Source organism: Lissotriton helveticus, chromosome 10 (assembly GCF_964261635.1).
Source record: "Lissotriton helveticus chromosome 10, aLisHel1.1, whole genome shotgun sequence".
NCBI classification, from domain to species: Eukaryota; Metazoa; Chordata; class Amphibia; order Caudata; family Salamandridae; genus Lissotriton; species Lissotriton helveticus.
In genome coordinates, this window is record NC_136071.1 from 28,400,804 (window position 1) to 28,425,405 (window position 24,602).

The following is a 24,602-nucleotide window of genomic DNA, read 5'->3' on the forward strand; positions in this document are numbered from 1 at the left end:
TATAGATATATATAGATATAGATATATAAGAAGAACGCTTGGCAAATTTCAAGTGACAAACGGAGCCAACAACAAGTGCGATCTTTCGTCTTTTTTGTTAACGCACATCAGCCATTGACGCGTTTCGGCCGGCAGAGCAGCCTTGTTCACAAAGTGTTATGGCGTGAATGTCAGTGGCCTTAACATACCATGTATGCGCTTGACTAGCCAAGAAAACAGACTTGAGTTGCATCACCGCTGCTTTACATATCGAAATTGTTTAGACCGATACTTCTGGTAATTTTACAATTTGCTCGTGTGTGCCGAAGCGCGAAGTTATTGGTAAATAAATTAACTGTAAAGATGTTGTGTTACTAGAACAAACCTTCAAACATTATTACAGCCACGCATACTCAAGGCGCTCGCATTTTGCAGATAAGGCAAAATGACCTTATTTCTACAGAAAGGGAAATTATTACCTAAACATATTTATACTGCAATAGAAATATAGACAGGTGTCTGAATATTGCTGTACCCATATCGATGTTACCCAACAATTTAAGGCAAGTGTCAAAACCAACACCCACATTTTGGTTCTTACCAGTCCTCAAGCGGTCACGCAACCTAGGAAAGTGGCCAAAATGAAACATTGTCCATTGCTACATGGTATTGGCCCGTTCTACAGGAGACCAATTACTACATTTTCATTTAAAACATGTGCATAATATGTCCACGATCAAATGCTCATTATTTTATATCACTCTGTCATATTTCTTGTTTTAAACCTCTACCAGAAAGGTTAAAGTCTCATATGTTATTTTTTTTTTTCTTAAGCAGTCAAAACATAGCCGCAGTCTGTACAAAGCCAACACCATTGTCAGTATTTCTTCATTTAATAGCGCTAGGATTCAGAAGGAGAATGACGCTTCCAGCCTGAGTGGAGACCTTATCAAGGGGAACTTAATAAATTACAAAATACTGACAATGATGAACTTAGAACTTGGAGATTAAAATCGTTATAAGAATTCTTTTTGTGGAAGTACAAGTGTTAACTTTAGAAGATGAAAAAAGAATAGCAAATTCAAGAGACTATAAAAGCCCTGAAGAAGCGCAGTGGCGCGCGAAACACGTGTTGACTTTGTACAGACTGTGGCTATGTTTTGACTGCTTAAGAAAAATAAATAACAACAAGGACAACCCTACGTGTTTCACAGCACTGGGCTCCTTGCTCACGTATATAATATATATCTATAATATCAAATAGGAGCATCCTGGTAGAAGATTGAAAGTGCAAGAAAACACACGCACACGCATGGAATACTGAAATGAAAAGAAGAAAATAGTCCCCTGATTGTGAGCAGTCGAAAGATAATCAATCAATCAGGTCATTTGTAGAGCGCACTACTCACCCGTAGGGTCTCAAGGCGCTGGGGGGGGGGGGGTGCCGCTACTGCTCGAACAGCCAGGTCTTGAGCTTCTTCCTGAAGGCGAGGTGGTCTTGGGTCAGGCGCAGGTCGGTCGGGAGGGAGTTCCAGGTCTTGGCGGCCAGGTGGGAGAAGGATCTTCCTCCTGTTGTCGCTCTTCGGATGCGGGGGACGGCGGCGAGGGCGTGGTTGGCTGATCTGAGGAGGCGCTTGGGAGTGTAGAAGTTGATCCGGTTGTTGAGGTAGCTCGGGCCTTGGTCGTGTAGGGCTTTGTGCGCGTGGGTGAGGAGACGGAAGGTGATTCTCTTGTTGACCGGGAGCCAGTGTAGATCTCTCAGGTGTCCGGAGATGTGGCTGCGTCGGGGGATGTCGAGGATGAGTCTCGCCGAGGCGTTCTGGATCCGCTGGAGTCTCTTCTGGAGTTTGGCAGTGGTTCCGGCGTAGAGGGCGTTGCCGTAGTCCAGTCGGCTGGTGACGAGGGCCTGGGTGACCGTTTTCCTCGTCTCGGTGGGGATCCACCGGAAGATCTTACGTAGCATGCGCAGGATGTTGAAGCATGACGAGGAGACGGCGTTGACTTGTCTGGTCATGGAGAGGGAGGAGTCCAGGATGAAGCCCAGGTTGCGTGCATGGTCTGTCGGTTTGGGTGCGCTGCCCAGGGCAGGGGGCCACCAGGAGTCGTCCCAGGCGGAGGGCGTGGAGCCCAGGATGAGGACCTCCGTCTTGTCTGAGTTCAGTTTCAGGCGGCTGGTCGTCATCCATTCGGCTACGTCTCTCATCCCTTCGTGCAGGTTGGCTCTGGCGGTGGCGGTGGCGGGGTCGTTGGTCAGGGAGAGGATCAGCTGGGTGTCGTCAGCGTAGGAGATTATGTTGAGGTTGTGTTGGCGTGCGATGGCCGCAAGGGGGCTCATGTAGACGTTGAAGAGGGTGGGGCTGAGCGAGGACCCTTGAGGGACGCCGCAGATGACTTTGGTGGCCTCTGACTTGTACGGTGGTAGGCGGACTCTTTGTGTTCTTCCGTCGAGGAAGGAGGTGATCCATTCCAGTGCCTTCTCCTGGATTCCGATGTTGCATGATACAATCCATCAATTTAAACTGACGATAAAAAGCTGTGCTCAGGGGAGGGGCAAACACAAGAAGAGAAAGGAACGCCTTACCTAACACCTTAGCCGCGTCAGTTATTTCGCGGCAGTGCGGCGGTACCACGGAGTGGGCGGGGCCGCGTCTGCCGTTGGACGTTCGCAGCACTAGCGAGGTTGTGTTCGCGATGGCCGACGGCAGCAGGGAAGGGGCTAAAGAGGCAAGTAGATAAGTGATGTGAATTTCTTATTTTACGATTTCCCACTCCTTTCTATATGTTTAATCCGCCTCAGTGGGATAAAAGACCATGTGGTTTTATCACGGTTGAAGCGCGTGCCTTTAGAGTTGCGCACAGATCTCTGCGGTCGCGGCATTACTCGCCTAAGTTATATTGCTGGTGGTTGAGACCCTGGAACATTCCAGCAGCACCAATAAATGTTTTAGCAGAAGGTTCTTTTTAGGGCTCTCCCATAGACCGCTTTTAGCTGTCGGCGAAAGCCTCTTGTTGAATATATGATAACCTTACACTGGGTATGGTGCCAGCCCATTCATTGGCTGTCTTTTTTGTCCCCCTCATTTACATGCATCTTATTGTCAGGCTTTCCCTTCTCTTGCTGTGTTTATCCCTCCCCTGACTGATAGCTTCTTAACCATTCTTTTGATTGGCTGACTTGTATCCTTCCATTGCTCACATTCAGGGAACTACTATTTTTTTTTGTTAGCACTATGAAAGGGCACCTTTTTATGCTGTTCACTGTGTGCTGCTTACTCCCTTGGGTACCTGCCCCCTACGTCCTAAGCATTGCCACTCACCTGTCCCAGCTTGTCTGTAAAAGCACAGCAATATGTATATGTTTGGTGGGGTGCATGGCAAGAGATCAGCCTTGAAGGCTTGTCTTGTTTTTAGCTCCCACATTCCACATATTGCATGAATGCGCAGGCCTTGGTACACAAGTGCTCTTATGCTCAGGACATCTATGCACTTACTCAGCTGGTGCCTGAGGCGGAAGGTGTACTTAGCATGACAGAAAAGGAGGCAGCTTTTTTCCAAGAAGCCCATAAACCTGCTCCCGGTGCTTCCACAGAGCACCACGGCTGAGATTTGTTTCAGGTCTTAGTCCTGTGGAAAGTAAATTAGGCATTTGAAAGCGTTTTCTCTTACTATCTGTCACCTCCTTATGCTTTCTAAAATCTGCTCAGTTCCTTGAATGAACATTTCTGGAAAAATAAACCATTCCACTTACACTGTGGAAAGATTGAAAACATTTAATTCAATGCATAACTTTGAAATACCTTAAGATATCTGCTTGCTTTTCCTTTGGCATTTTGTTTTTTTGTTGTTTTTATTTTGAAATAAGAAACCAGCATTAGCAAAGCAAATGGCTTGACCTCGCATTATAAACGGTGAGACCCATTGGCTGGCCAAGGATTGTTTTGACGTCACCAAACAGGATTTACATTTGGGATCAATAAGACAGGAACCCTCGCAATCCCAGAGAAGTCACTACCCCTCGGTTTCCCAAATCCTCAATCAGCCCCAACCTTTTGGGCGCATCGAAGGGATAAACTCCACTTTTGTATGTGGGTTTTATACAGTGCTACTTGTCGCCTTACATTTACTTCAGAGGGCTAACAATTAAAAAAAAAATTAAAAAATCACAAATTCTTAGAGTTGGTGACCTGGATACCGTTTCAAGAACAGCGTCCACAATCAAGCGGCTACTAACCTCTCTGAGTGCAAGGTCGCCCCTCCCTTTGAGATGGTGGCGGCCAGCCTGCCCTGTGTACACAAGATGGCCCCCCCTGGGTGTCGGAGGTGTCTCACTAGCGCATTCTTGACACCCCCCCCCCCTCCTTCCCCGTCTCCCCCGCCCCCAGCGGTCCAGTGACAGGGTCTGCCCTGCCCCATCTGTTGGGCACAGCTTGCCATGTGTCCTGTCACTTCCACCTAATGGCTCCCCCCCCATGAAAGCCGTGACCCTTGACTCATGACCCCCAGGAATGATGGATGGCCTTGCCTCCCTGACAGGGCACGTGCCCCGGGCCCCTCGCTCTGCCTTTAAACTTCAGGCCGGCCTTTGACAGCCCCGGGACCCCTTTCTTCCTTGTCCAGGGCGGCGCTTCATGTTGTGGGTTTGAAACCCCTCCTTGCCACCCCCTGCGTGACCTGCCTTGTCATGCCATGGGACCCTTCTCCAGGGAAGGGCCCCGGGTGAGGCGGGGAGGGTGGGCAGGGGCCCCCGGGCGGCTCCGCGTCACTGGACGATGAAAGACACTTGAAAGGGGAGCTTGACTCGGAATGGCCTCTCCCTTCTTAACAAGTTCTCAGCACAGATTACCAGATTAAAGGATTTGTACCAGAGAAAGGATGGTTTTGTGCAAGGGATGTCATCTGAGGGCGTGGGGGAGGGGAGCGCGGGGAGGCCAGCACAGGGAGGGTCTTGTACCCTGGGTGTCCTATGCAGGGTGGGCTGGGGCTGCAGGGGGATGCTCCGTCCATCATCACTTTAGTTTTGCTTTGTTCACCCTAAACTGGCAGGGTATGCCCAATCGTGGGTCCCTTGCTCACTTTGCCACTGGATTCAAGCTAGCCTGGCTGATGAAAGGGTGTTACTCCGAAACCGGTCCTCGGAAGCTTGTTTCCGGTCCAGGGAAGGCATGGCTTGGCAGTTCGGGCTGGACTGTTCCCATGAGGCACAGGGTCAGACTGATTTGCATATGGCCATGTCTGAACTGGGGTGGCAGCGTGGGCTAAAGAACGGTGATGGATTAAACCCAGATCTTTTGACTGGGTATGAGTGTTTTGGTTCAGATGCTCTGTCCATCACCACCCCCTTTTGTACCTCTTTTGGCCACCATAAGTTGGCAGGGTATGCTCAGACGTGAGTCCCTTGCTCACTTTGCCACTGGATTCAAGCAAGCCGGGCTGATGACGGCTGAAATGCCAGAAACCGGTCCTCGGAAGCTTGTTTCCGGTCCAGGGAAGGCATGGCTTGGCAGTTCGGGCTGGACTGTTCCCATGAGGCACAGGGTCAGACTGATTTGCATATAGCTGCATCTGAACTGGGGTGGCGAAGTGGGCTAAAGAATGATGATGGATTAAACCCAGATCTGTGACTGGGGCTGAGTGTCTGAAAAGTTTCAGCGCTCCGCCCAGCTCCTTGTATTTGTTTTGTTGAACCTAAGGAATGAGCTACCAGAGATGGCTTCTGCAGAGAGGGCTGGGCTGGGACTGCAGGGTGCTGCTCAGACCACAAATGTTCTCTTACTAGGCATGTCTTAAGCAGGGAGGTGCTCTCATCAGTCAAGTTTTTGTACCAGAGATGCCTTCTGTAGGAACCGCCGGGCTGAGGTGCAGGAAGATGCTAATATCGGAGGAATGTACTTGGACTTGATCCCCAGCAGTCCTCTCCTGAGGTGTCTCAGGCTCAGCCCTACCCTGCCTTGATCTTTAGCAGTCCTTGAAAAAAGAAAATTGATGGCAGTGGTTCACAACAATAGCCAGCACCTCTGCACTGTTTGCATCAAAATTATAAAGTGACCAGGATGTCCTCCAGCGTGCTCAATGTCTAACACTGTGCCATCCACAACGCTAATCTTAATATAGAGGAAACCTCTATATATATATATATATGAAACAATATATTAATTGACAGAGCACAGCACAATAAAGTTAACAACTGACTCTACAAAATCAGGGTTCAATTTAATGACAATGACAGAAAACAATAATGAAAATGACAGACCATAAGTTGTAATCACAGATCTTCGCCACTGTTGACATGTTGTTACAACAATGAGACAGCCGACACTGTTTTGTCGTGAGACGACTTTTGCAAGGCTCAAAAAATACGTAGTAATGTCTGAAATTGTGTGAACCCGTTTTCTCCAAATAACACAGGGTATGGGTGAGATTGTCCAAAATCCTGTGTTTAAGTTGTAAAGCGGACCGGACATCTGCTAAATCGAGCTGGTAGGCCCACGAAGCAGAAGAAACGTGAAGAAGTCGGAGCCTCACATGATAATGTCTCGAGGTTTCGTATTTGAAAGCGGCAACCGACTTGAATGGCCTCCAGCTCACTATGTCGACAGGTGCTACCTGTCCGCCGACTCGTTATGAGACCGCAGGGACCCCAATTTATTTATTTGAGTTTTATATAGTGCTGGTCAGACCCAAGGGTATCGGAGCGCTTTACAACATACATGTCAAGGAAATCACACAGTAACGGGGTAGTATACATAGTGGTTCATGGCGCTTCGGAGGTCTGGGTGCGCTGTATCGCATTAAGGCAAGGAAGTCTGATGGAGTACTAGCAGTGTGCACGTTGGCTCAAGCAAACCTCCTTTAGGGATGGCGGGGGGCGAGGGAGGTGTCTGGTGGCTTGGCGGAGGTAGATGTCTTGATGGTAGTGAATCGGGCATCTGCCAGGTTTCAGCTAGTGTGCTCCGGCGGCAGCTATCAATACGGGAGCGAACAATTGAGAAAGAGGTCTTTGAGCTGCATTTTAAACTTTGGGAAGGATGGGGGTAGTTCTGAAGTGGACTGGGATAGAATTCCAGATTTTGGGCACACTTCCAGAAAAGGAGCGGGCTTCGGTTTTTTGTTTACGGGTTTTCGGCGGGATGAGGAGAAGCGTATTGGAGCTCCTGAGGGGCCTTGTCTGAGCGGCCTATTTAGGTTTGGAGACCATGTAGGCGGGTTTCCCTGTGTGCAGGGCTTTGTGACCCAAACATCCACCCACGCAGGTGCCATGGTGTGGAGGTGCAGTGGCACCCACTGATTAGGCTGTGTTTTACTACCCAAACAGCAGTCTGGGGGCCTATTGTCATTGCTTGCTCTAGGGCCCAAGGCAGCAGCATTGCTATGTTACCACGTCCACGGCAGGGCTGGACTGAGAACCAAAACCGGCCCTGGCAAAGTGCTCGGCCGGCCCCCTGGGGGTGCAACCAAGCTCTTTGCCGGACCCGGTTTTCGGCCGATTTTGTTACAGGGCCGATTTTGCTACAGGGCCGATTTTGCAGCTATGCTGCAAAAACGGCCCTGTAACAAAAACGGCCCCCAGGGCCCAAATCCTGCCCCCACCCTTGCGGCTTACCTTGGGATTGTCCGGTGCCCGCAACGGCCAGTCCGGGCCTGGTCCACGGTATTAACCAAGGTTGCTCAAACCAATGTCGGTTTGAGCAGACAACAGGTGTTCTCAGATCCTAGCGCCGGGATATCCCCTAGGGGATGATGGTAGCGCTTTACAAATACTATAAATAAATAAGAGGACACAGCCCAGCCCCGACAGGACATTTATATGACGCCTGATCCCAGAACAGCAAGGGGATCACTGGGAGACAAGGGTTGCCAAAGCGCCCACAGCTGACTTTGAAGCACTAATTTGTCTATGAATGCACAGCTGAGGGTACGGGGAAGCTGGCACTAAACTTCAGGAGCACCCCAACCTATAAACACCCACTCACCAAGAGCCTTCAGTACCCCCGCCTGCTGCTAGCTTTGGTTATACATGTGATGCCAACCCGGGGTCTGCCAGCCTTCTTTTTGAGCGCTAGTGTTGTCGTTGTTGCCTCAGCTGGTAGGGCCACTGTCTTGCAACCCACTCTCCTGCCATTTATTTATTTATTTGTGGTTTTTGTAGAGCGCATCACTCATCCCAAGGGATATCACGGCGCTAATACCAAGTGAACACTACTGAAACTGAATCTGAGGGGCCTATTGAGAAATGGGAAAAAGGTGGGTTTTCAATTTTTTTCCGGAACAGGAGATAATTTGTGGTTTGTCTAAGGTCATCTGGAAGCTCATTCCACTTCCTGGCCGCTAGGTAAGAGAATGAACGGCGGCCGGTTCTGACTCTATAGATAAGTTTTGTCCCTGCTAATGCTAATTGGCTTGATCGTAGGTTCCTAGTAGGGACATAGAATTCGATCTTTCCTTGAAGAATAATAGGGCCTGTCTTGTGTAAGGCCCTGTGGGCATGGCAGAGTAGTTTGAAGGCGGCCCTCTGACGCATCGGCAGCCAATGGAGTGTCTTCAGACATTCCGATGCCGAGTCTAACCTGCCTTTATCACAGATGAGTTTGGCGGCCGAGTTCTGCAGAACCTGTAGACGAGAGAACAGGTGTTCGTTCATCCCTACAAACAGCGCGTTGCCGTAATCTAGACGGCTAACCAGTAAGGCCTGTGTAACGGAGCGTCTGTAGTCCAGTGGTATCCAGGGGAACAACCTAGCTAGGAGTTTCAGGATGGCGAAACCCTTGCCACAGAGGGATCGCACATGGTCTTTCATGGACAGTTCGTCGTCCATGATAATCCCCAAATTCCTAGCCTGTTGTTTGGGAGTGGGGGCAAGACCCAATGAGGGCGGCCACCACGAGGCATCCCACACTTGTTTGGCATTACCAAACAAAAGGATTTCGGATTTCATGGCCTAGACACCATCTGCAGCCTTTTACCCCTCTGACTTCAGAGAGGGTGAGGGGGCTGCTCTGCCCGTCTTACACAGCCTCACTACCATGTTCTAAGTAGGGGTGGGTGGAATTTGCGTAGTCGCGCTAAGCAAAGCTCAGCCAAATGGTAAAAAATCTCCGCGAGCACGCAGAGTTCCGCGAACATGCAGAATTGCTTGTTCCGCCGTTCGCGATGCTTTTTTCCTGTTCGCGAACGCTGTTTGCGTGCTATGGGGGAAATATCTCGAGGAACGCTCACTTTGAAAGCGCGAACAAGCAAAATATTCTGCGAAGCCGCGGATCGCGGAATTTTTGACAATTCTGCGATCTCTGCGTCACGCGAAACTACCCTATTTCCACGAGCGGAACAGAATTTACTGTCGGGCCTAGTTCTAAGACGACTTTCGTCCCTCTCTGGGGACGGAGAAAGGTCCCCAGCATTGCTCTGTGGCCCCTGCGCCTCTGCCTCAAGTTCATTCCCGCAAGTTCTGTAGATTTGTAGTCCACCACCTTTGCTGATTCCACCATCTTAACTGATTCCACCACCATAGCTGATTCCACCACCATAGCTGATTCCACCACCATAGCAGATTCAACAGCTGTATGTGGGCTGAAACCTTTTTTTGTGTGACAAGAATTGCAACTCAGTCGAGCTCTGCGCTTTGGAGTGGTGCCCCGTGTGCACCCACCATACTGAGCGTGACCCCCGTCAGATCCCCGGGTTACAGAAGACCCAGAGTGGTGGCAGCAGTAAGATTATGATGGTGGTAGGGCAGGATTTTATCAAAGTTTCTGCCTGGGACGGTCCCTTGCCAACCTTGCTTGCACTTTATAAATTGTCATGCCATGGCAGTCCCCAGCAACTGGGTCCTTTGTCCAGCCTGTGGGACAATATGGATGTTGTGTGTTTATACATTGCGGTTGTGCATGGAGGATGTGTGTGGAGTGTGTGAGACACATGTTACTGTTGCCACATTGAAATCAGGTTTGTCTTATTAGTTAACATGGAGGGTTGGAATGTTTCAAACCTCAAAGTGAATCGCTGGGCTTCTGCAGGACATTGGAGGATCCTTTGTGGTGGATCAGACTTCTCTGTGTGGAGGAGAGGAGACACAGGGCCCCTTCGAAACTAGGGTAGTTTCCCCCGACTTCTTTCTGACTTATTGTTTACTGGAAGGACTACTTCCCCGCTACAGCTTAACCTGTTCGCTGCTTCTATCGGCCAACGGCTGTCGCGAGTACTACCTCCGAAGTGCTGCGCACGTCCGATGGCCGACCCTGCCCCGCCCGCTTAATAGAACGTTCTGCACTGGCGCAGAACGTTCGAAGCAGCAAACGGGTTAACCGTGGGTTAAGTGGGGCAGCATCCATTTGTTTTGGGTCTCCCTGATAGGAGACTTCCAGCTCCACCATCTGCTGGAGCAGTTAAGTGGAATAAACAAGAGGGCCGGAACTGTCCCGAACAAGTATCAGAGCGGACTGTTGCAAAACACAACTACACTGCAACTTTCCCATCGATGTAGCAGAGACTTCCAGCCAGCCAGTGTGCCAAGATTTCTTTACCAGATTCTGGGTCTCCACACTTCGGTGAACTAGAAACATTTATTGGAAACGCTCGACGTGACTGGAGCTTTCCTGATGGCCGCATGAATAGGCCTGCGACTGAGCGCGCTACACTCCATATACCTTGGTTCTTGAAGGGGACAGTAAATACGGATCTTCATATATCAAACATTTCTCTGACTCTGTGATCGAAATAATTTATTTAAGAAAGTGCAGATCGATTTGGGCCAATACCCGTTGGAATCCCCCCCTTTTCTCGACGGTGTGGACCACTCAGAATCCCCCCCTTTTCTCGACGGTGTGGACCACTCACTTGCCCTGAAGAAGCCCGCATGGGTGAAACGTGTTGGCTGCTATGTATTAAATATTGAATAAGAGGATCTACAACACCACCTAGTGAAAGAATTACTATTTCTGTCATCGCAGTCATCTTTCTGTGTTGGGCTTAAAACCCTATGAATGTTTGCCTTATCAATAATACCTCTCTCGTCTCTTGTGTTAGGAACTAGAAACTCTTTGCTTCAGTGTTGGGGTAAACACGGCCAACTACCATTGTTGACATCGAGATCAGAAACCTGGGAGCTTCAACCAAGACTGACTTATAGGTTGCCTGGACTCTGAAGCTCTTCCCTCTTTAGCACCTTGATGACCTTTAGTATTTGTGTGCTTTATAGATCTACTTTATTTCATTTGCTTCGCGGTAGAGGGCTGACCAACTGCTTCGGAGGGACTTTTCAGTGCATGAGGATGGTTGTACCGTAGGGGGGCAGTGGAGGAGCTTAGGCTTGATGAATTGAAGGCGTACACTGCAACAAAGGGGAACATCTTGTACCACTCAGCGTGGGTGAGGCCGCGGATTACCCCTGTGTTTCCACAGCCTTAACAGAAGTCTACGCCCTACTATTGTAAAGCCGCCAGTGGTGTATCGACAGAGGCATGTGCCAAGACTTGACAACTCCCCACCACCATGACCAGGGGGCTGCACCTAGTTTTTTGAATGGTGGGTTTGTGATTGGTCCCACTGAAGCAGCCACGCTGCAAGACCTGAGCTGCAAACACATCTTCAGCACAGCCTCCTCAGCTGACTTTGCGAGCGTGACTGGAAGATTGAGGACCTCACGTTCCTTTTGTTGACGGGGACCCCATATACAGGCGGCGAGGTGGAGGATTCTCACCGACAGACAGAGACTTTTGGTGTCTGCTCTGACCGGAACGCCATAAGTGTGCCAGGGTATGCTCAGACGTGAGTCCATTGCTCACTTTGCCACTGGATTCAAGCAAGCCGGGCTGAAGACGGCTGATAGCCAGAAACCGGTCCCCGGAAGCTTGTTTCCGGTCCAGGGAAGGCATGGCTTGGCAGTTCGGGCTGGACTGTTCCCATGAGGCACAGGGTCAGACTGATTTGCATATGGCCATGTCTGAACTGGGGTGGTAGAGTGGGCTAAAGAACGGTGATGGATTAAACCCAGATCTTTTGACTGGGTGTGAGTGTTTGATTGGTTCAGATGCTCCGTCCATCACCACCCCCTTTTGTACCGCACCCCACCTTTAGCAGCACTGCCCGGCCAAGCAACAGATTGCAAGTACTGCCTGTTGTAGCAGGTGATTGATAAGCAACACGATGGTACTGTGCAGTCACAGGGGAATTCAATGAGGAGCTGGGTGATTCTTGCGTAGACGGTGAGGCAGTGCCGGCTCCTCCGTTGGAGTGGAAGAGTATCGCCCCACTTAAAATCCCCCCAAACTCCTGAAAAATAAAATGGTAAATGATTACCATTTTATTTTTCATCACCATTCCAAACAGAGTGTCAGGACTGGGCGGGCCGCTGCTGAGTGACAGAGGCATGTCACTCAGCGGGGAGGAGGGTGGGCTGTTATGGCACGGTTTAAAGTGCGCATGTCTTTTTGGCCAGCTGTCTTGATACGGCCAGCCACACACGTGCACTTTTAAACAGCTCTAACCCAGCTGTTTTAAGACCGCTGGTATAGAGCAAGCCAAAGCCTCCAAAACGCTGAGGAGCGCCGAGTGAGGTCGCTCCCTCCAATGAAGCCGCTGCTCTCATGCGTGAGAGCAGCGCCCTGATTGGTCAAGGGAGTAGCTGCTTCCAGTTCCGGTGGTGAGAAGAGGACCAGAGCAGAGGACGTTGCGTCGCATTCAGTAAAGTTTTTATTTTATTTTCCACGCATGCTCCTCCCCCACCCGTAGAGGCAAGCCGCCACTGCGGTGAGGGAGTAATTGAAAGTGCTGGCCCCAACAGATTGACCTGTACAAGCACACTTGGTTTTGACTGGGGCTTTAAGTGGGCCGGGTCCTGCTGGTGCTCAGCACTGCCAATTCTAAAAAGTAGGTGCTCTCCATTCCCACAGGGAAAAAAGAAAATCTTAACTCTGCAGCAGTACCACCCTTCACTGCCTTTGATGTAACTTCAAAGTGACTCATTCTAGTTCTTTCACCGTCTCTTCATTTCCGAACTGAGGCATTTTCAATATTATATACAACAAAGCCATGGTTGTTTCTTATTTATCTCATGCAACTAACCAATTGTCGTGGCTTGTTGGAGGTGTAATGTTACTTGTATTATATATCTGCATGCAATGGCAGAAGCAGCAAAATGCCAGTCGGGCGGCACACTATGCTGAGCACAGATTTTTAGCGTACGCGATTTTAAACCACCCTCCTAATTACATCAGTCACGCCCCTTTGAGAGCCACCCCCCACACCCCAAAGTTTTTTCCTCCCTCTTAAACCCCTGGCTTTGACCCCACAGGAAGGAACAGACTGTTAGTGACTTTAGGCACAATGGTACAATTTGAGGTTGCCACACAGGCGGCGGAGGGGGGGGGGGGAGTAAGGGGGAGCCCCTTTAAGGCAGATGAATATCTGAGACATGGGGGCTACAGGGGGCTGCCATCAGTTTGCCAACGCCACGTGTGTGGTCTCTACAGAATGTATTTATTTTTAGTTTTTATACAGCCCAAAGGGTCATTATAAATCTATCAGAGCCCCCTAGAGAGTTAGACGAATCGGGGAACATCTCCAGGCAAGTGCAGGATGTTTAGATTAAAGAGTTTACAAAATCAAGTGTTTTTAAAAAAAAATATATTTTTATTGTTTTTCTTTGACACAGTACACAAATACATATAACAATTAACATTATTCGCTGTTTAATTGTCCTTGTAAGCTTGCGTCCAAATTGGTTTGTTTATCTAGGACACTTGTCATACGGGCTTATATCTAGTTTAAGCATTTAGCATACACAAATTACATAAAAGCGTTTCGTAGATGGTTTTAGCTTGGCTGTTACAATGTCCCGGTAAGCTTGCGGCCTTTTTGGCTTGGTTGCGATGGACACATTGTCTCTCGGCCCCGTACCTAGTTTTAACATATAACGTAAACATATAACATAAAGGCGTTTGGCAGCTGGTTGTGGATCGACCGTCGAACACTGTGGATGATTCTCGCTATTTTGCCTACCCGCAGGTATTTAACCCCTCCCATGCTCATGACGGAACCGTTCCGTCACGAGCCTCGGGTGGGCTGTGCTGGTGACTGAACGGTTCTGCCACGGCCCGGCCGCCGCGCCTGCGCGGCGCGAATTCCGCGCCTGCGCTGAAGGTTCTCTTAGGCGGGCGGGGCGGTGACGGAACCGTTCCGTCATTAGCACAGCTCACCCGCGAGCCGTGACGGAGCGGTTCCGTCACGAGCACGGGACCGCCGCGCGTCTCCACCTCCCCCTTAGCGCTGCGGCAGAATAGCCGCCGCAGCGAAGGGGTTAAAGCAGTTTATACGGGTCTAGGAAACTATCTAAGGATGACCACATCTCTCTGTTGGGCCTTGTCCAGGGTGTGTATCTTAGTGCGGTGATGTCGGCCCCTCTTAGGTACGTCACCCAATTCAGCCACCCTTTGAAAGTGGCCTTGGTGGTGTCTTTCCATTTGGCCAGCACTGTTTTTGTTGCACTTGTCAAGAGGAAGTCGAGAAGGTCTCTGTCTTGTTGTGAGGTAATGTCTGTATTGAAGTGTGCTGTGGTTATAGTGGCGAATTCTTGTTTCAGGGTGCAGCCTAGGGCCCTGTTAGTAAAGTCGAACACCTTCCTCCAGAATTTGCTGACCTTGCTGCCGTAGAAGATGAGGTGAGCTAGGTCGCCCTGTTCGCAAATTAAAATCTCCTGGATTAGCTTTTGTGTACATGGCCATGACCCTGAAAAACCCAGAGATGTATGGATGGGTCTTAACAGGATAAGTCCTCCTGCCAATCCATCCTCTCCCAAGAAGAGCACAGACGAGCTCCCGTTCAGGACATGTCTCGTCCAGGGAGTGTAGCGAGAAGCATCAAATGGGGGCAAGGGGGGTTCGAGAGAGCATCCGAAAAAGAGACCAGTGTGAGTGCTTGTCATCTGGGAGGACTGATTTCCAGGCCCACTTCCAAAGCATTAGTAACTAGGTGTAGTTTATACTTTTTTCTAAACAGGGGCAGGGTGGTCTAAGCTCTGGGGAGGCGGCTGTTCCATATTCCAGAGCAGGACTTGTGTTGTAATGAAGACAGGCGCAGGACCCAGAAGTAAAGTTGAAGGGGGATGGGAGCACACTGCGCCTGTGAGAGGTACTGACACCTGTAAGAATTGTGGCCACCTGCTCAGCAAACCCCAGAAGAAAATCTTTTTTGATCTCTACTGATGAAGGATAAAATCCAGAAACACGTGTCTAGAGATGACAGCACTAATCTGCACCAACTTTGGTGGAACACTCCAGCAAAATACCAAGTAAGCGTGCACTGCAAACTGCATTTACCATAAAGGGGCGAACTGTGCTGGAAGGTCAACAGTGTGTTCCCACCCCTTCCTGTTTTCAGAAGTAAAGTTGCTTTATTAGTCAAAAAGATGCACCATCCAATGTCACCTCTCCACGCTCCACTGAGTAGATCGTCAGTGGTACCTGGAGCGTTCCAAAATGGGGGGGTATGTAGGGGGGGAAACATGAGGGGAGGGAGAACCCATTTTATATAAGTATTTTATGATTATCTTTAAGGATTTCTCATATAAGTGCATACAAAAGAATAATTAAGATTAACTATAACAGCTTGCCTCTGGACTCACTTTCCAGATCAGAGGGCAGGTAGAAAACCCTCTGTCTGGGCTAACTTCTCAGACCAGGGAACAGGTAGGAATCCGTCCGTCCATCCATTGTAACTTGACAAGTAAGGGCTAGCTTCCCGGCCCAGAGGGCAGGCAGGAATCCTTCCGTACAGTTCAGCTTCCCTGACCAAAGTGGTGTCACACGAGTGCACATGTATGTAATCGGCAGCAACCCTTCGCCCAGACCCCTCATCTCAGCTCTACCCTTTCTAATTACACGCGAGGGCGTGGCGGGCGAGGCTCTGGAGTGTTTACACGTGAAGGCGGTCTGCACCCTTGGCAGGGAGTGGGCAGAGGTGCCCACAGAACATCTGCAGCACAGATGTGCAACTCCAGGCCACGACCACAAAATGAGAGGTGCTGCCGGGGTAATTTGGGAGCAGTCAGCGGTGGGTGTAGGCACCACGTTCACCGATGCCCCGGTGCCCACGTGGCACGGCGGAGGGTTCTGTGACAGATCAGGCGTGTCTCTGTGCCAAGTGCAGGTCACCCCCCACCTCATTGACTCAAGATGTATAACTCATGGTCCCCCAAAGTATGCACACCATTCTGCCCACTCAGTGTAATGAGGGTGGTGGGCGCATCCTTGGCTACCTTTAGCTCACTCTCGCACTGACCCACATATATCCGGTGAGGGGAATAAACACGAGGCAGCGAAGGATGGACCACCCAAGTGGAGTGGGCACGAGGAGGTGTCCTCAGGGCTCGTGATGCGGCCTCTTCGTCGTCCTACAGCCGAGGGAGGCCGCCATGCTGTATGAGATGGCTGGCTCTGCGGCGGTGGTCATCTGTAACTCAGGGTTACACTCCACCTCTGTGTAACGCAGCACGCGACATCCTCACCCTTTGAGGCAGGAGGCAACTGTGCGTCTCCAGCTCTACTCTCTAACTGAGGCAGGAGAAATATTATTGACACGCTCATTTGTGCCTTCAAAACTTCAAAAGAAGCAAGAACTAAACAGGCATTGGCAAAGCTCCTAGCTCTCGCATTTAGGACCTATTGAATGTGCCAATGACTTCTAGCCATGCACCACAGTGCAGCATGGCTCAGAATTAATTGCATAAATAAATAAAAAAGCTTTTACAAAATGGCCGCGTGAGCAAGAGCTTATTTCTGGGCGCTTTGGGAATCCTGTTCTGGCAGATCCACCGGGTCCAAAATACAAGATCCTAAATCCTTCTAAATGTGGCCTTGATCATCCCTTCTCTCTGGCTTGGAAGTCTGTGCCCAGGCTGCAGTGGGGCACAAGTGATGTCAAGGCCCTACTCTCAGGGCTCAAGTCAGGGGGTACACGCAGGTACACGGCGTCCCCCCAATCTTTTCACAGGGTGGACGCCGTCCACCCTGCCAAGAAGTTGGGCCCCACAGATGTATGCTGAACGTGTCCCGGTGTAATTTTCAGACACCAGGACATGGTCAGCATGTGACGTCATGAGGTCATTTGCATATTGTCAGTCCCTCCACTTCTTTTTATAGAACTTGTGCCCTGCTTACTCTGCATGGTGCAAAGACCCCCCTCCCTTATCACTGGGCATGTGCTACCTCATTCAGCATTGTTGTAACCTCTTTCTTGAGCCCTTTGATATCTGTTTGCCGTGTGCCACTTTTGGTGGGTAGACGGCATACTGCTGATGTCCAGATTCCGGAACGAGCTCTGCCATCAGAACGTAGTTACAACAAGGACCTGGAAAGGGAGCGCTGACGCTTTCCAAAGTAACGCTGCCTTATCCCAAGCCTTAGATGGATAAGTGTATTGTATTGTAATTGCATTTATATAGCGCTTACTACCCCTGACGAGGCGTCAAAGTGCTTTTTCGGCGAGTAGCGCGCTACTCCGGGACCCATAGAGGATTAGTGTTGAATTAGTATCGTGAAACATGCAAGTACATTTTTGTGGTGGATCAGTTAGTAAGTTATTTGGATTAGGAAAGATAGCAGAAGGATAGAAGAGGGGGGGGGAAGTTTTGTATTTATATTGCGCTTGTTACCCCTGATAGGGTGTTGAAGCACGCTACACCGGAAACCCATAAAGGATTAGTGCTGAGTTAGTATGGTGAAATATGAAAGTAATTTCAGTGGTGGATATTAGTCAGTTATTTGGAGTGAGAAGGATAGCGGAGGGATAAAAGGGAAGAAAGGTTTGCATTCATATAGCATTTGTTACCTCTGATGGGTGTTGAAGCGCTTTTCTGGCAAGTAGGACCCTACTCCGGAACCCATAAAGGATTAGTGTTGAAAATTAGTATAGTATAAATATGAAGTGATTTGAGTGGTGGATATGTTATTCAGTTATTTGGATAGGGAAGGGTAGGTTGCGGGATAGAAGAGGGAAAGAGGTTTGTATTTATATAGCGCTTGCTACCCCTTGATGGGGTTTTCAAGCACTTTATTGGCAAGTAGGACGCTACTCTGGAACCCATTAGGATTACTGTTGAATTAGTATGGCGAAATATGAAAGTAATTTGAGTTGTCGATATGTTAGTCAGTTATTTGGATTGAGAAGGTCTGGTGGAGGGGTAGAAAAGGGAAAAAAGGTTTGTATTTATATAGTGCTGGGAACCCGGATGGGGTGTTGAAGTTTCATTGGTGAGTAGCACGCTACTCTCGAACCCATAAAGGATTAGTGGTGAATTAGTATAGTGGAATATGGAAATTGAGAAGTGAACATGTTAGTCTGTTATTTTGCTTGAAAAGGATATTGGAGGGACAGAAGAGCGAGATTTTTTTTGAGGGCATAACAGTGGGAGGAGGCTTTTGGATGAGTAAAAAGGGGTTTTGAGGGGGAAAAGTCAGAGGGGAGAGTTTATAAAGTTTTGTTTTGGGAGATCAGTATAGTAACAGGCACATGGAGTAGGTGAGCGCTGGCTCTTTCTAAAGTAACGCTGCCTCATCTCGAGTCCTAGATGTATGAGTGTCTTGACGCCACACCAGTCGCGAGTGCACAAGCCCTTTAAATAGCCTAAACTACATAATGAGGTAATCTCAAAATTAACATTCCTGTACAGCCCAGAGCCTTGAGGAACCTGTATTTAAATTGCATTTGTATAGCGCTTATTACTCCTGACGCGGCACGAGAAACAAGCTGCTGGTTAAAGGCCTCGTTGAGAGCTTCTCACTTGAAAATAGCACCAAAACGACACGTCCCTCCTGCCAGCCTTTGTTTTGTGAGTCAGTCTCTGTTGGCAGCAGTGCAGACAGACTGGGAACCCCTCGTGTCTGGCACCGCCCTGTAATACACGAGCCTTGGGACTTGCCATGGGAGGCATTAAGTGCAGGGCACGGTGTTATGTCACCATTTGGCCCCCGCACTGCTATATTATCATTCTGGGGGGAGCCCCTCCATGGCACTGTAGCAGGGTGTTACTGTCTGCAGCCAGGCTTCTTGGAGCTGGGCATTGGGATCCAAAAAATGGTGTAGTATATGTTGCCATTTGACCCCAATATGGCTTCCTGTCCATTCGAGAAGTTCCTTTTTGGCCTTGGAGCGCACAAGAACCATAGAGAGTAGCTATCAACTCCCCTAACCAGAAATGCTTCTGGTCTCCTGACCGTATGGTATCCATTTCCCTAACCAGACATGCTTCCCATCTCACCCCCCTAACCAGACATGCTTCCCATCTCCCGCCTGTTTTGACTTTGCGGATGTGCGAGGTTTCGGCGAGAGCGAGGTTCATGGATCAGAGGTTCCTTTTGGGTGCGTGGAAGGTAAATCTGGTGTGGAGGTATTGGGGTCCGGTGTTGTGTAGGCATTTGTAGGTGTAGGTGAGTATCTTGAAAGTGGCTCTCTTCTCGATGGGGAACCAGAGGAGATTCCGTAGCTGTTGGCTGATGTGCTGGTGTCGAGGGATACCGAGGGCGAGTCTGGGGGCGGTGTTCTGTATCGTTTGGAGCTTGCGGAGTAGACACTTGCTTATGTCGGCGTAGACTGTGTTTCCGTAGTCCAGTCTGCTGGTAATGAGTGTGTGGGTGACTGTCGGGGGGGGGGGGGGATCCATTTGAAAGTCTTACGGAGAGAAATTAGTAGGCCCTCCCTTGTGTGATCAAAAAGGCAGTAGTAGGCTCACCCTACCGCCTGTGATCCAAGAGGCAGTAGTAGGCCCTCCCTTGTGTGATTCAAGAGGCAGTAGTAGGCTCACCCTACCGTCGGATTCAAGAGGCAGTAGTAGGCTCACCCTACCGTCTGTGATCCAAGAGGCAGTAGTAGGCTCACCCTACCGTCTGTGATCCAAGAGGCAGTAGTAGGCTCACCCTACCGTCGGATTCAAGAGGCAGTAGTAGGCTCACCCTACCGTCGGATTCAAGAGGCAGTAGTAGGCTCACCCTACCGTCTGTGATCCAAGAGGCAGTAGTAGGCTCACCCTACCGTCTGTGATCCAAGAGGCAGTAGTAGGCTCACCCTACCGTCGGATTCAAGAGGCAGTAGTAGGCTCACCCTACCGTCGGATTCAAGAGGCAGTAGTAAGCTCACCCTACCGTCGGATTCAAGAGGCAGTAGTAGGCTCACCCTACCGTCTGTGATTCAAGAGGCAGTAGTAGGCCCACCCTACCGTCGGATTCAAGAGGCAGTAGTAGGCCCACCCTACCGTCGGATTCAAGAGGCAGTAGTAGGCTCACCCTACCGTCGGATTCAAGAGGCAGTAGTAAGCTCACCCTACCGTCGGATTCAAGAGGCAGTAGTAGGCTCACCCTACCGTCGGATTCAAGAGGCAGTAGTAGGCCCACCCTACCGTCGGATTCAAGAGGCAGTAGTAGGCTCACCCTACCGTCGGATTCAAGAGGCAGTAGTAGGCCCACCCTACCGTCGGATTCAAGAGGCAGTAGTAGGCCCACCCTACCGTCGGATTCAAGAGGCAGTAGTAGGCTCACCCTACCGTCTGTGATTCAAGAGGCAGTAGTAGGCCCACCCTACCGTCTGTGATTCAAGAGGCAGTAGTAGGCCCACCCTACCGTCGGATTCAAGAGGCAGTAGTAGGCCCACCCTACCGTCGGATCCAAGAGGCAGTAGTAGGCCCTCCCTTACTCGGGTTATCCAAGAGGCAGTAGTATTCGCCCTCCCTTACTTGTGTTAACTAAGAGGCGGTAGTAGGCCCTCCCTTAGTGGTGTATTCCAAGAGGCAGCAGTAGGTGTTTTGAAGAAAGAAATTCTGAGCTATATTATATATAATATAAGAAATTTTAGTTCCCTTGCTCGCTTGTGTGATTGGAAAAAATCACCGCTGGAATACCTGGCTGAGCCCCCTCTATTCACTCTTTTATTCATTCAGTAAAGTGCTTTGCTTCCCTTACAGAGTCCTTTTGTCTTGCTTAAGTAGCTGAGTAATGTGGATAAAGTAGGGTTCGGTCCACCCTGTTCTTGCGGTTGATGGAGTGGTTCGTTGTCGCCAGCTTGTGAAGTTAAGAGTGTTAGTTTGTTTACATGTGGGTATTGGAGGGTTAGTTTCCTTGCTGTTGGGATTGTAGTTCTTGACTTGCCTTGCTAGTTTGATTTCTCTTGCTTCTGTGGCTCTAAACCTATTTAGTTCCTTTGAATATGCTGTGCCATTTGCCCTCTGGTTGAAAGCATGTTGGTTTCTCCTTCCTTACCTGATCCAGGGTGATGCATTTTGCTATTCTTTGCAGGTGTGGTGCAAGTGGGGGAGTGTAAAGCCCCCTTTCTTGCATATTCTGTCATTACCTTGCTGACCTCCAACTTTTCTACCTGGTCTGAACCTCTTGATGCTCAATCGTCTCTCCCTCTCTCTTCTCTGCAGCCTATTGTCATCACGGACGACTTCTGTGGATTGCTTCTCAACCAACCCCTGGGTGGCTTGAAGGTAATCGAAGGGGTCCCACTCTTAGAAGAGAAGTCCGAGGGCATGGCCAGCGTGGCGGCCTACAACTACAACGAACACTCTGTGGTCTTCATCGGGACGCGAGCTGGCACCCTGAAGAAGGTAAGGCCGCAACGTTGTATTTTGCAGTAATCAGCCTGTTAGCGTCTCCATTTTTGCACTGTCTCACTGCGGTTTTCAAAAAAATCACCATATCCTTGCCCAGTGTATTAAAGCGTCACTTTTAAAAATTCATTGATGTGTTGCTACATTTTACTGTTTCTGTGTCTTCGTCTTTACCACTTGATCAGTCTCATAAGAACAACACCTGCGGATTCATGTTGCCACTGGTGAAAAGCTGATCGTTTTAGCAACAATGGGAGGATATCTCCCTCCTTAACCCTCACCTTAGTGAGTGTGACATCACCAAAGGTCACCATAATCTCTCTTGACCTTTACGTTCACCACCTTATTACTCACACATAGGTCCTGACGAAGGGCAGCATACGGTGTAGCCTGACTGAAACATGTAGACCTGATTTTACACTCATGGATATTAGAGACATAATTTACCTCTACACATATCCACCGATTTTTAAGCACTGCCTGAGGGCCCAGTATTAAATAAATAAACTTCACTTTAACGGACCTGTGGACAGTTTTTTAACACTCTCCAGTTCACTTCACTATCACCACACTGAAAAAAACAGCTCTGCTGTAATACAGGCGTTGTAGCACACCCGGGGTGCACTCGGGATCATGCCACCAACTAGGTTGGTGGGTGAGGGTTTTCATAAAAAACTAATGGTTTTTCCAGAACATGAACATTTAGCTTCCTTAGTGAGTGCTAGTTCTTCTTGATTTTGCTTATATCCACCAGGGGACGTGAACTAGCCCCCACGGACACTAGGTACTCCCTTTCTTTTTGATACATACGAGTTCTGTAAATGAACAGAAATTCACTCTTCATATAAGGATAAAGGGCCTGAATTTAAAGAGTTTGGCGGACGGCGTTTACTTCGTCGGGATGGCAAAGGACAATACTAATCCATGCAGAGAAACTTGTGTCTGCCAATTTTAGAGTTGTCGGCCGTTCCTGTGGGTAACACTATACTTTGACGGGAACCTGTGTTATCGGAGTTCCTGTAAAGGTAGGAAATGTTTGACAGAATCTACCGTCAGCCATGATGGTTAGCCGTCAAACTTTTCAAAAGTTTTTTGGTTTTCATAAAACAAACTTCCAAAGTTGGAGTTTGTTTTTGGGTAACAAAAAACTAACTACTACCTCACCCTGGCAGCTTCCTTCCAGGGCTTGGGGGTTATTGTGTTTTTTCCTGTCCCTAAACACAAGGCGTTTGCTGGTGGTGATGGGCCGGAAAAAAGACTTCACACATGGGGTGGATGGCACAAAGTGCCTCCTCTGAAGGCCCCAATTCTGTTGTGCCGTTGGATGAAGTATTCCGTCGACTGACCAACCGTCCATGGAATACTTGCGGTCCGCCCGGCTCAAAATAAGACGGGTGGACTGCAGGTTTGGTGGACAGGGGACTCCATCATGTTTGCGACGGAATACTCTCTTCTACAAACTTAGGGTGACCATTCGTCCCGGATTTGCCCTGACATGCCCGATTTTTCACCAGCTGTTTGTTTATTTATTTATTTTAGAGGTTTTATATAGCGCTGGCTGGACCCAGAGGTATCAGAGCGCTTTACATGATAAAGCTGGTTACGGTAAGAAATACATTACAGGCTGTCCCTGCAGATTTCATGGAATATAGCTCCTGCCCCGGTTTTTAGAGCGGGTCGAGCGAAAACGGCAGGAGGGGCTTTTTAATGTATATAAAGCAAAGGAAAGTTATCATTTGTTTCAAGAAAACAATTTAATTATCAGGCAAGCTACTGGGTTTAAAAAATTGCTCTTTACGTATGTTGTAAATGCCTAATCTGTAATTCTCTGCTGAGGAGCGATGTCATTCTTGAAGTAAAATTGCAGTCCTTCTTCTATTTCCTTGAAATGTACCGGTTTTTTACTTTAAAATTCTGGGCACCCCCTACAAACTATATAAGTCGGGCTCTAAACTTCATACAAGCTTGCTGTCTCTGTTCCAGACTGCCATCTCCTGAAATATAATGTTTATCATGCATAGCCTCTACGAACAGGGCACAAGTCAGAAAAAAAGTGGGGGGACGCTGACGTCACAACAGGAAGTGACGTCACGATAAGTGGCTTGCACCATCAGCCTCATTGCCTCCCCTCGCTCACCCCTTAGATGCGACTGCATCAGAGAAGCCAGCGCGTGAGCAGCGTTCTGAATGAGCTCGGATCTCGCCCCAGAGAGGCCAAAGAGTGAATGTGTGGCTCCATTTGCTCCAGTCATCGAGCTCCCGGTAAAATAGGTGGGGGGGACGCCGTCCACCCGCGTGGTACCCCGACTCGAGCCCTACGAAGTGCCTTCTGTGTTTGTGTCTTGGGTGATTTTTGGGCGTATTTCAGATTTAGGGCCGTCAGCAGCCTCGTGCTTGACATCAGCAGCTCTCCTGCCCTCTGAGTGAGATGCAAGTGTTGTTCTGTCTGTCGCGGCTCGGATTGCACCTCCGTCCCTGGCTTTTATTAGCAGTGATTTACCGCTAGGCCTCGTGTTTGCAGCTGAAATGTTTTTCTCGCACTTTGCATCAGCAGGGGTTGATTAAGATTCTCCAAACGGATTAGTGTTGGCTTTTCCCCCTTCTGTGTTTTTTTTTTGTTCGTCCTTAAACACTGTGGCAGCGTTTTCAATTCATTTCGAGACAAAACTGATTAAAATTGATTAGCTCTGGGGTGAGAAATGTGTTGAGGAGGGCTGTGCTGAGCGTTGATTCAAGGCCTGGCCCAGCCGAGCATTCTGTGTCAGACTAAAAGGATGCAGCTCTCTGCCCCCTCCCCCACCCCCCACTGCTCCTGCGGCGGGGGGGGGGGGGGGAGAGCTTTTGTTCGGGTGGGTGCCGCTGCACAAAAGGTGTCAGTGTCTTAAAGAAATAATGCCTTTCCAGGGCCTCCAGCTACGGCTGGGGACAACTGGGGCGCCATACTAATTCAATCTCTCCCCCCCCCAAAGATTGCAGCCTTATGATGCAAATAACTCGGGGCTTGGAGGGGAGGGATGAGGGTCGTTCATTACTG

At 49.3% G+C, this 24,602-nt stretch overlaps 1 protein-coding gene across 1 annotated transcript in view; it reads left to right on the forward strand.

Annotated features, from left to right (window-relative positions):
• The window catches only part of PLXNA3 (plexin A3), a 560,833-nt gene that overhangs the window by 106,601 nt on the left and 429,630 nt on the right, over positions 1–24,602 (forward strand). Inside the window, exon 3 of the mRNA XM_078664651.1 lies at positions 21,383–21,565. Within this exon, the coding sequence (XP_078520777.1) occupies positions 21,383–21,565 (183 nt within the window). The remainder of the gene's footprint in view (positions 1–21,382; positions 21,566–24,602) is intronic.